Below are 13,214 nucleotides of genomic sequence, written 5' to 3'. Positions count from 1 at the left end.
ATAATGATTATAGTATTTCATTATACTATAGAATAGAAACGATAGTATATTAGTTTTATATATAATTATGCACGTTGCCTTTGCCGTGCATACACTGTTTTTTTCTCTCTTTTTTAAACAGATAAGCATGTAGGTTATGTTAGTTGGTGCTTCAGCTTTATTGTGATTCTAAACTTAAGTCTGCACTTCTGTTGTTTGTATAGTATCAATATAAACACAAGGTCAATTTTTTTTATCCCCAAATATTTCTACTGGACCCACTGAACTTGGGTCAGCCGGTTCGCCAAGCCACGCCCACCTGATACGTTGTGATACGTCAGAGTTCCATAAAGCCATTTTATGGGGATTATCAGCTTTGTTTAGGAGGGAAAACCATCCAGCCTTCTCCCCACAGAACCGTTATTCCCCACTGTGGTAACCCACAATTACGAGTCCTGGCCAACTGCAGCCTTTCCTCTCCCCTTTTAGTGTGTTTTTGGCTTAATTGTGGAAGATCCAGTTCAAATTTAATTGCTTAAGGTATATTTAAAAAACTATATGGTTAATCAGAGATGTAGTCAAATCATTTAAGAGCAACAAGTCAATAAATCTGTAATAAATATTTAAATACAGCTTTTATAAGTGTAATCAACATAGCTGAGAATGGAAGCCCTTTTCTACCGCTTGGGGGATAGGGGGGGGGGGGGGGGGTTCATTCACTAGAGCCATATCTTAAAAGGATTAGTTTCTCAGGGGGTCCTGGGGTACCATGTATGTGTTTTTCTCAGACGTCCTATAAGAAAATTACAGGCTGAATTACCTAGTGTTTTCTGCTGAACTCCTTGGTCCTGCTATGCCTTTGGGTGTGCGTTTCCACAGAGAACCACATAAACACAACAGCGAGTGGAAATGGAGGAGCTACTGAACGTGATGTCACATGACCAGAGGTGGAAAGTAACAAATTACATTTACTCACGTTACTGTAATTGAGTAGATTTTATGAGTAATTTGTCATTTTTAAAGTAGTTTTTAAAATAGGTAATTTTACTTTTACTTAAGTTCATTTTGACACAAGTAATTTACTTTGCTATAGTGGGAAACTCCCCGTTACTGAGTAAAAATAAAATGCTGGGAAAAAAAAACAATCGCCTGAATTAAAAAAAAACATTGGCGCGTATGCTCGTGCGTGGAATAACGAGGCAATGACGTCCACATGCAATGCAAAATGTGCCTGTCCCGCCTGACCGAGCTGTCAGCTTTCAAAACTTCCACATCAAACCTGCGAAAGCACGTGGTGGTAATTTATATGTATATTCTAAATTCACTGGTTAGCTGTGGATTTACTTTACAAAGACCAGTAATCTCATATGCAGTTGCACAAATTATACAATCTTCTGTATTTAGTAAAATATACAGCACAATAATCCCTTTATTAAAAATTGTACAACCTAAGCAAGTTCTTTTACAGAATTCTATTCTACAACCCCTGGCAAAAAGTATGGAATCACCAGTCTTGGATGAGCACTCCTTCAGACATTTCATTCTGTAAAACGAACTCTGATCAAAAACATGATACAATAATAAGGTCATTCCAAAGTGCAACTTGTTGGCTTTCAGGAACACTCAAAGAAATGAAGAAAAAACATTGTGGAAGTCAGTGAATGTTACTTTTATTGACCAACCACAGGGAAAAAAATATGGAATCACTCAACTCTGAGGAAAAAAGTATGGAATCATGAAAAACAGATAAACAAAAGATGATTCAAAATACATCACTAGTATTTAGTTGCACCACCTTTGGCTTTTATAACGGCTTTCAGTCTCTGAGGCATGGACTTGATGAGTGACAAACAGTATTCTGCATCAATTTGGTGCCAACTCTCTTTGATAGCAGTTGCCAGATCAGCTTTGCAGGTCGGAGCCTTCTTGTGGACCATTTTTTTCAATTTCCACCACAGGTTTTCAATTGGGTTGAGATCTGGACTATTTGCAGGCCATGACATCGACTGAATGTGTCTTTCTCCAAGGAATGCCTTCACTGTTTTTGCCCTATGGCACGATGCATTGTCATCTTGGAAAATTATTTCATTATCTCCAAACATCTGTTCAATTGAAGGGATGAGAAAACTGTCCAAAATGTCAATGTAAACTTGTGCATTGATAGAAGAATTAACCACAGTCATCTCCCCAGTGCCTTTGCCTGATATGCAGCCCCATATCATCAAGGACTGTGGAAATTTGGTTGTTTTCTTCAGGCAGGCCTCTTCATAAAGCTCACTGGAACGGCACCAAACAAAAGTTCCAACATCATCACCTTGTCCAATGCAGATTCTTGACTCATCACTGAAGATAACTTTCATCCAGTCATCCACAGTCCATGATTGCCTCTCCTTAGCCCACTGCAGTCTTGTTCTTTTATGTTTAGGTGTCAATGATGGTTTTCTTTTAGCTTTCCTGTATTGAAATCCCATTTCCTTTAGGCGATTTCTTACGGTTCGGTCACATACATTGGCTCCAGCTTCTTCCCATTTATGCTTCATCTGTTTAGTTGTACTTTTTCGGTTTTCAAGACAAATGGCCTTAAGTTGCTTGTCTTGACGCTTTGATGTCTTTCTCGGTCTACCAGTACGCTTGGCTTTAACAACCATTCCATGCTGTTTGTATTTGGTCCATATCTTGGATACAGCTGACTGTGAACAGCCCACATCTTTAGCAACCATGCGTGAAGAGTTACCTTCTTCAAGAAGTTTCACAATCCTCTCTTTTGTTTCAAGAGACATTTCTCTTGTTGGAGCCATGGTTCTTGCCACTCTAATTCGTCCAGCAGCCCTCCAAGGTGTCATGACTGCAGGTGTTTTTAACTGCAGACTAACGAGCAGATCTAATCTGAGGCAGGTGTCCATTTAGGGAAAGGAAATTGACTGGGTGTGTCCTTATTTTCTACCTTCAATTTGAGTGATTCCATACTTTTTTCCTCAGAATTGAGTGATTCCATATTTTTTTCCCTGTGGTTGGTCAATAAAAGTAACATTCACTGACTTCCACAATGTTTTTTCTTCATTTCTTTGAGTGTTACTGAAAGCCAACAAGTTGCACTTTGGAATGACCTTATTATTGTATCATGTTTTTGATCAGAGTTTGTTTTACAGAATGAAATGTCTGAAGGAGTGCTCATCCAAGACTGGTGATTCCATACTTTTTGCCAGGGGTTGTATTCTATTCTATAGACACCTATTGTGGAAGATTTAGTTCAAATTGCTATTCTGGTAAACCAGCATGCTTATTAGTATAGGGTATGTTTTGCCTGAATGGCCGTATTTTGACCATGTAGAGCTTAGACCAATAAATTGGCATGTGTTGACGTACATGGCCATTACACTCCCTTGCAGACTGTAGCCCATCGATTTATGCAGTTGGAAGTTAGCTGTCCTCTAGTCCTTCATCAATGGTTGGTCTCTTTCCAGAAAGCCGCTTCTCTGTATAGTACTGGAAATTATGTGTGGGACCAAATATCAACCTTACAGAAACATCACTGTATCTATTAAAGTAGTACTATGTAGGTATTTCCAATAATATTATCAGTTAGAAGAAGTGCAAAACAGGAGTCTAATTTTGCACTTATGAAGTGGCCTGTACATAGAGTCCCCACCCTTAATACACTAAAGCTTTTGTTACTAATTAAAAGTCCACTTTTCCCATAAATTATACCCAGTTGAAAAATCCAGCTTGTGGTGGTAGCTGGTTTCAGAAGGTCTAATCTCTCCCTCAATGGTCAATGTGGTTGAAAAGCAGATCACCAAGGTGAAAACATGCACTATGTGGCGAGCTAGCTGGTTAACCTGCTCTTGAACAGCATAGTGTATGTTGCATTTTATTTTAGTAATGCTTGGTGATGCTGGTCAACCAGCACGGTGAAGCTGTTTATATGCTCATAAAGGGTAGATGCTCATTCTTACCCTATTTAAAAAACACATCCACAGCTTTATTTATTTGATGAAGACAAACTGATGTGGTTTGAACAGGCTATGACTTACTTTACAAAATTAAGTTCTCTGGTGAGCTGAACAGCTGAGACAGACAGCCATTGAATAACTGTTCCAGTTTAAACATTTACTTGGTCTATTAGTGCTTTTTTTTTGGTAAATCATTTTATTAACCTACAAAATACCTTTGGTAGCTTACTTGCATAGCTTTTAAAGGGTTTGTATAGCAAACAATATTTTCCAATGTATATTTACCAAAATGTTTGGCATGACAATTATTAGTAACTATTAAACCAGTTAGTTCTGACCCTGCAATGGGATTGGCTGAGAGGCGTTCTATGAGTGCAGTTTTTAGTCTGTAATGCAATGTGACCGAGGGTCTCCATGTAACATATTTTCTCATCCTCTTTAACTCAAAACATTTCAATAAACAGCAATAATAGAACTGTGGTATAATTGTTGATGCACAGTAAGACTGAAGTGTGATTAGTGCCATTCTATACAAAACCTTTAACAATATTGGCCTTTTATAAGGAAGCTCACATCAAATACCAAACCCATATGGGCTGATCAACTATATCTGAGACCATAAATAACAATAACTATTACTATACATGGACAGGATATTGGAGGGAAACCAAATTTTCCTGGTTTTGATCAGTCAAATTAATAAAAGGTTAAAATAACATATTGTTTGATGCTAATCCCTGAAGATAAGGTTTCCACCACATGAACCAGAACGATAAGTCTTACGGCTTATTTCTATTTCTAAGTAAAACAATATAATTGAACCGAGAGTAGGAAACAAACATTTTTCCAATTTACACTTTTATTTAAAAAGATTTTGAAAGAAACCTAATAAACAGTGCGAACTTTGGAATGAAAAAAAGAAGGATTCTGCATTCAGGAACACTGGTTACAACAAAATTACTCCAGACTGCCACAGTCTGCGTATCAGAATACTTCCTGCATCGGAATGTGTTAAAGTTCATGGTTTCTCCAAAAACCCTCTAGAGTTCATCTCTTGTTTGTAATAATTTTGTTGCATGTTCCTCGATGAATTTGCTAAAGCCCTCAACATTCCTTTCACCACCTTCAAATTTGATGGGATTCTGCTTGTTGTTGCTGGGAGCAAAGTATATAGTGGGGAATCCCTCAACTTTATAGCTGTCGTGGGGCACATCGTTGGCAGTAGCGTCCATTTTGGCGATCACAAGATTCTTCTCATTCTTATATTTCTTTGCAAGAGCGAGGTAATCAGGCTCCAATTTCTTACAGTGACCACACCACGGTGCGTAGAACTCAATGAGGACGTCCTTCTTTTTATCCAGCACTATTTCATCAAACGTTTTGCCAACAATCACCTTCACAGGTCCCTTGTTCTTTGGAACAGGCTGTGACTTGATAATGGGCTTCAGTTTGCCTGTTAAAAAGGACACAAAACATCTGGTGTCAGTAAGAACATTTGGAAGGCTCTCACCTCAGGTTCTATTCATTTTTTAAATTTGACCGTAGAGTGCCATAAAGCTGTAATATGGACAGGATGCAAACAATCAACCTGGAGAAACTCAACAACTAGATGTATACAAATTGTAACATTGTAGTTTCAATTTGGGCTGTGCTGCACAATGATTTGCTTATTAATTTTATTATGACATCAGCTGTAAACCCTCAGGAATATATTTTACAGTTTTGTGAACATCCTGACCAATCCCAGCTCCAGATAAGACTCTCCTAAAAATAATCCAAGTAATTCCATCTAAATTACTCCAGAATTTCAGTGGTTGCTAATTGGTGCTAATAGTTTTACAACACTGGTATAGTGGCTGCTATGGTGTGTCTGCTAGAGGGTTACTAGGCAGCTGCCATCATGGTAGGGCTGTGCTGTATAGTACACAACACAAGTCATTTTTGAAATGATATTAAAAAATAATAATGGCAGTATTCTTAAAACTAGATAATTTTATATTTGTTTTGATATTTACTATAAAACCTATATTGACATTTTTTTGTATAATAACAGTTTGCTTGCACCTTATATCCACCCACTAAATATTTTACACTTTAATTGTGTTAATTGTGTACAATTTGTACCACAATATTTGTGTTGCGTTATTTTATTATTATTAATTTTTTTTACAAAGTCAGAATCTTCGCAAATTACTGTTACCAAAACAAACAAGTTTACGGTTTATGTTTGTCCACTGGATGTTAGAAACAGTTTTATTTATTATATTTACTTATGCCAGGTAATACTTAAATATTTATATATTAATACACCAAAAATATAATTCTAGCAAATAATTTAGCAATATTTTGATATATTAGGGCCATATTACCCACCTCTTTTGTCACACCACTGATTCACTAAATATATATTTGTAACGGATTATAAGCAAAGAGAAAATCAGAAAGGCAGAACTTCATACCCATCTATTCTGTTGAGACCAACGTCTTAAAGAAGTAAAAAAAGCAGTTTAACCAACAGATATAGTTACAACTTACCTTTCTTAAAGGCAACAACAAATTCCCGAAGTACTTCTGTATCAAATTCTTCTGGTTCCATTGCATACTTCTTTCCACCTTCTCCAAGGATGGCAACATTCACCTCTTCCCCACTCTCACTAAGGCCAAGGCTCTTTAGCTCATCAGCATAGTCCTCCTCATCCGCAATAGCAAAAGTGTACTCAGGGAAGTCCATAGCCACCTCTAGTACTTTGCTTCTCCAAAACTGAGTGGCTGTGCACAGAAAAATATGATAATATTTTAGAAGGCAGCAATTCAGTTTTTTACTGTAGCTGAAATAACTTTTTAAAAATGCCTACTATAAACGGTGCAAAACACGCAAAAACATTTATATGAAACACACATTTTAAAAGATTTAAAAGTTACTACTGATTATAATTGACAAACACATTCGGTCCATAGCTGTAACCAGGGCATTCTGACTGTCTACTGAACAGACTACTAAAGTGATTCGTAGGTCATGTAGGTCATGCATTTTTGTATAAATTGCTAAATGTATTTATTCAGTCTGTTATGAATCATATGATGACCTGAACAACTTGTTTTAAAATTCATCAAGATGAGCTACAGTAATCCTTTAATCAGACTATGATAAATCAGCTTTTCACCAGTAGAGGTCACTGTGGACACAATTAAAAGAATTACTACCAAATATGTAAAAGCTGAAAAAAAAAAAAATTATACAATAAAAAGAAATTGTTATACTTACCAACTCTGTAGTCAAAACTAAAGTCTACTCCATAATACACAACCACCAGTGGCCGCTTAGTGTATCTCTTTGCATCATTGCTCTGTTTCCTATGTCCAACCAATGGCAGTGTGTGTTTCTTGAAGAAATCTTGAAGTTCTGAAGCAGATGTGGAATCCTGAGTGGAAATAAAAATAAGTCAGACAGTGTAAGGTTTGTGTTTTCAGGGCTTTCATTGCTTAATGAAATTGCAAGACTTACTTTAATTGTGAAGGAGTATGATGAGGGCTCATGTTTTGATCTGAACTTCTCAGGCTGGAGCATGACCACCTGTCCAGGGGAGGCCTTAAGGAATTTGACTATTTCACTGCTAAAAGTGTGACGGAATTTGTAGTCATCTCTCAGTGTGTTACCTAATAATACAGGTAATACAATGACTCATCAATACTGCAGAAAAACAAATCCTTCAAAATCATACAAAGAGAAAAAAAAAACTAATATAAATATAAAATTTAAAAGATTACTTCTTGCTCTTGACCAACAAATTATTTATATACTTAATAAACAATATATGCAGAACGCTGTGACCTGGGTAGCCTGGTCTACTGAACTGAACGACATACTACTGGAACTTACATAAATGACAAATGTGTGAATTCCTAAAAGTATTGCAGTCCAGCAGTCCATAACCATCCATATGGCCTGGACAACACGAATTAAAAACGCACAAAGATCTGTGCAACTAAGACTGTGCTGTTTATGATCATGCCTTCATCATAGTAGTTAACTCGTGATAAGACATGTGCCAGAAACAGTGAATAGTCATCGCTGCTGTTGTAGCAGCTTGTCATTAACCTGTGCACTAACCGCTAAAAAGAAGAACTGTGCTAGTACTTACAGGCCTCCTGATAGATCTCATAGACAGCATCCTCTTCAGAGGAGAAGACTCCAACAATCAGTGCATCATCTCCATCTTTCAACAGTTCCTGAATTTGTTTCAGTGCCTGGACTTGCTTGGATGGAGGACCAGCTTGTTCACTCATGTAATCAACAATACCTAGACAAAAACATTTTACACAGGAATCTTTAATACAAACCTTTATTAAAGCAACAGCTTTGTCAATTCTGATGTTTGTTATGAATCTAATGTAGCTAATAATGGAAGCCTATACCCCGAAGTTTAGCATGATTGAGATAAAAGAGCTAATCCCTAAATGCAGAGAGTGTCTAAAAGCATTCAACTATTTGGATGTTTCAGCACTGATTCAGTATACAAGAGAACTATAATTTGGAAGAAGATTTATTTCCCAGCAAGACAATGACCAGAAGCATAAAACAAAAGCAACACAGAAACTGATTAAAGACGAGGTGAAAGTTTTGATGATGAGGAGTCACAGCCCAGGCATTATCCAATGGAGAACTTGTGTCTGGATTTGAAAGGGCTGTTAATGTCAGATACATGTGGAGCCTGACATAGCTTGAGCAGTTCTGCAAGCCTGATTGAGACCTATTCACAGTCACAGCGCTGTAATTGTGGCCAAAGGTATGTATGAATCATCGCTGTCCAATGAAAAACAAGTATCTCCACTTATGTCAGTTTTTAGTTCACAACTTAAATTTGTCCACACAAACTAACCATTAAAGTTACCTGAAATATATTCTTTACAGTGACTTAAATTAGAGTTAGGAAATGTTTTGGAATTACATGTTTTTTTATCAGACAGCAAAAATATACTACTATACTGACTGAGGGGTGATTTACATAAATCTCTTTTACATAATATAAGATTTATATTTACATCAAAGAGAACTGTAATGATGACATGTGATGTGCATTTTGTCATTTAGATTTTTGCATCAAACTATCAATTCAATATTCTTAAAACTCAAAACTTGCTGACATACCAGTTTTTTCCCGTGGTCCATTATAATCAAAGACCTTTCCCTTTCTGAACATTTTGAGTGTTGGGTATCCAGTCACATCAAATCGAGATGCAAGATCATTCTCTACAGTCGCATCAACTTTAGCCAGCAGTATAGGAGGAGTGCGGTTGCTGAGCTCCTTTGCAGCCTTCTCATACTCAGGAGCCAGTCGTTTACAATGACCACACCTGTTTATTTTAATGCAGAACAAAACATGTTAATATTAATAGACCTGGCTAAATGATTGATAAACATCACCAACTGAACAGTAAATATTTCTCTGGCAACAGGACATTAAACAAAACAACCCATCGTAAATAGTCCATTCTAACAAAGGATCAGTTCCACAGTGAGAGATTAAGGCTAGTCCAAGAAAATATTTTCCTTCCAACAGAAAGAAAGTCTGAGAAACTGTCCCAAAAACAAAAGCACTTACCAGGGTGCATAAAACTCCACCAAAATGATATCAGCATTATTGACCACATCATCAAAGTTGTCCTTTGTGAGCACCAGGGTTGCCTCTGGAGGAGGTTTCCAATCTGGCTGGGCAACTTCTTTAACTCGCTCAACAATTGCTGCAGGATTAAAGTTGAGACATCTTCAGTATTGGTGATGCAAACATGAATCTAAACTATTCATACTTTAATATGGGTACTCCATTAACTCAACAGCAAGCCATATAAAACAATATCAAACTTTCAGCGCTCATTAGAGCTGTAACTATAAAAAGTAAATAGTTGGATAAATTGACTGATTTTCTGATTTAAAGTAAACAAAGGTTTACAAACAAAAACTGAAATACCAGCATTTAAAATGAAGGTGAATAGTGAATAGTATTGTAGATGCCACTGCAGGTTTCATAAAGAGAGCATGCAGTTATATTTTACCCAATCTTGTAGGTAAGAAAGATAAATGGAATGTTAAATAATAATGCCTGTAAACTGTATAATAGTTTGCTAGTGCCTTTGTAGAACTACCCGTGCAAGGTTATTATATAACATGTATTGCCACTCAAACGCCACATGTAGCAAGCATACACATATTGAGAGACTGATTTTGACAATAAATGTATTTAATTTTACCAACAAGTAATTTTAAGCTAACTTCTTACCCTTTTCTGATCTATCTCCATCATACTCCACTGGCTCTCCCTTTTTCAAAATTTTGATGGTGGGATATCCGGACACCTCAAATCGACTACCCAGAGCGGTAGCTTTAGTGGCATCCACTTTCGCCACAGGGATCGGTGGATCACTTTCCTTGAGCACTTGAGCTATTTTCTCATACTCGGGCGCAAACTGCTTGCAGTGGCCACACCTGGAGGGGTAAAGGAAGTACTGTTTGCACAGTGAAACACTTCAAAGGGGCATGATACGATCTCTCTATTACAAACTTACCACGGTGCATAAAACTCCACCAGCACAGTGTCTTTGCCTTCCATGAATGTGTCAAAGTTGGCATCAGTTAGAACAAGCACTCCATTTTCCTCTTTTACTTCAGTACCGTCATCGTCGTCGTCATCGTCATCATCTCCATCATCGTCATCATCTCCATCATCCTCTTCATGACCCACTTTATCTGCAGATATTAACACATGAAACTAGAAATCAATATTAAATTCTAAATCTACCAATGGCTTATCTTATTTACTTGTTCATATTAATATAACAAGTTGTATAACTTGTTAAAGCACCCATTCATTTATATTGCCAGATTTGTTAATCTATTGTCAAACATTGTACTTTAAAAATAGTTAAACGTAAAGGCTCATCTTTATCATCAAACTAGTAGCTATATGCTGATGTGCAATAAGCTTTTTGTCAGTTTTACAGATTAAGCGATAAGTTTCTGAAAATATGAAATATGGTTCATACAAATATTTTCAGCATGAGTTATGCATCTATTTGAAGCCATATAGAATATATGATACAACTCTCTCTAAGCTTAAGATCCTTCATTTAAAGCAATAATTCAGTTTAAGATGTTCATGTATCCATTACCTGAAGTCAGACAGTCATTGTTGATTTGTTCAGGAGCATTATGCTAATTCAGTTAAACAAAGGGTCCATCTCAGCACATTCTCTACAGCTGAATTAACCAAGATTTCATTATTAGGAAATAAATACATTGTGTGTGTGTGTTTTTATGTGGTTTATGCAAATGTGTATTCTGCACAAGAAGAGTTATGCATGCACTTTGAAGCCATATCTCAGTCAAACTGTTTTGTGAGCATGTTTGTAAGCTTTTTTTATAATGTACCATAGCAAACCTCACATTTTACTTTAGACTATATGATACAACTTACTCTAAGCGTAAGATCTTTAATTTAAAGCAATAATTTAGGCTGAAACATTCTTGTATACACTACCTGAAGTTAGACTTGTAGATTCGTTCAGGAGCATTATACTAGTTCATTCAAGCGTGAAGGGCCCATCTCAGCCCATTCTCTATAGCTGGATGAACCAGTATTTAATTATTAGGAGATAAGTGTGTGTGTGTGTATGGTTTTTGCAAATGTGTATCCTGCACTAGAAGAGTTATGCATGCATTTTAAAACCAAATCTCAATCAAACTGTTTTGTAAGCATGTTTGTGAGCTTTTTTTATGCCATGTACCACAGCAAGCTGCACATTTTACTCTCTAAGCTTAAGAGTTTTTATTTAAAGCAATAATTCAGGCTGAGAAGTTCATGTAAACCATTACCTGAAGTCAGACTTTTATTGTTGACTTGTTCAAGAGCATTACACTGATTAAGTTAAACATAAAGGGCCCATCTCACCTCATCCTATAATGCTGGATGAACTAGTATTTTTTAATTTTTAACACAAATGGTGTATGGTTTATGCAAGTGTTTTTTTTCTGCACTAGAAGAGCATTTTAAAACCATGTCTAACACAATCAAACATTATCTTGTTAGCTAGGTTAAGACTTGTATATGCATTTTTTTTTTACAAAACACAGCAAATTCCATTTTCACATTTTATTCTTTAAATGACACCACGCTCTATACATTTTTTTTTATTTTATATATGTATATCATTAACAAAAAGCACTAGTCAGGTTCAGAGGTACATGCGTTCATTAATGGAAGCTAACTTACTTATTAAACAAACAAAGCTGAAGTTCTGAAGTTAGCTAAGTTAGCTAGGCTAGCTCCTACGAGACCAATTCGTACCGTTCCACCTTAAAAACATTGGCTACTTTTACATTACTTACATGCTGGCGCATGTGCGTTATGTGAGCTGGGCTATTTAAGGTGGACTGGAGAATTGGAGAAGAAGCAGTTCAAGTTCAGGTTCATGTGCAGACAGGCTCTGAGCTAAAGGGATAACAAGGACCATCTTAAGAGTTTCTTACCCTCATCTTCCTCACAGCGACTGAGCGAGGTGAGGTGTGCTACCCCCAGCAGCACGATAAACAACAGCGTGATCTTCCTCATCTCCTCAGATCTTCTTCTCCGGCGTCTCTCTTCCCTCTATCTGTATCTTTATCCTCCTCCTGCTGATCTTCCCTCTCTCTCTCTCTCTGTCTATGTTTATCTCCTGCAGCGGTTCTGCTCCTCCGCTCCTCCTCTGTTGCTGCTGTGTTTTAGATCATGAACCTGGTCCTCAGATCAGTCCTCAGCGCTCTGAGATCAGTCTGTGATGCTGAAACACTCCTCCGCTGATCTTCTTCTCCTCCTCGCTCTCCTCTCTGATCACTCCTTCACCTCTCGGCCTCAACTTGTCTGACTTGCCACGTGCTGATTGGCTGCCAGACCACCTAATCCACCAATCACACGCCGCCACTCAAATCCGTACGTTCTGAGCTGCTATTGGTGGAGAGAGGCTCTTCACACTGAGATTCTTTCAGTCTGTGCAGGAACGTGTGTTTTAACAACAGGATGTACAGGACTATCAGTTGATAAACACTGATATGTGGTTACAGTAGTGGCATCTCTGTCAGTGTGTGCGTTATTTAAGGGATCTTAGCCCATCCTATAGCTGAATAAACCAATATTTTATTGTTAGGAGAGATACACACTGTGCGTGTTGGTTTTTATTTTATTTGTTTTAAGCAACTGTGTTTCCTACACTAAATGAGTTAAGCCAGCACTATAAAGCCACATCTCAGTA

The 13,214-nt window shown here is 37.1% G+C and overlaps 1 protein-coding gene across 1 annotated transcript; it reads right to left on the bottom strand.

The window, feature by feature from the left end:
• Positions 1-4,773: 4,773 nt before the first annotated feature.
• On the bottom strand, positions 4,774-12,827 carry pdia4 (protein disulfide isomerase family A, member 4). The gene is made up of 10 exons (XM_007254787.4): positions 12,457-12,827; positions 10,497-10,677; positions 10,211-10,416; positions 9,536-9,674; positions 9,082-9,287; positions 8,075-8,233; positions 7,438-7,589; positions 7,198-7,354; positions 6,468-6,701; positions 4,774-5,385 (listed from the first exon to the last, which is right to left on the bottom strand). The coding sequence occupies exons 1-10, from the start codon at positions 12,536-12,538 to the stop codon at positions 4,973-4,975; spliced, it is 1,929 nt and encodes a 642-aa protein (XP_007254849.3). The 5' UTR covers positions 12,539-12,827; the 3' UTR covers positions 4,774-4,972.
• Positions 12,828-13,214: the final 387 nt, after the last annotated feature.

Source organism: Astyanax mexicanus, chromosome 1 (assembly GCF_023375975.1).
Source record: "Astyanax mexicanus isolate ESR-SI-001 chromosome 1, AstMex3_surface, whole genome shotgun sequence".
Lineage (NCBI taxonomy): Eukaryota > Metazoa > Chordata > Actinopteri > Characiformes > Acestrorhamphidae > Astyanax > Astyanax mexicanus.
Note: the sequence above shows the minus strand (reverse complement) of the source record. Positions and strands in the feature narration are given on the sequence as shown.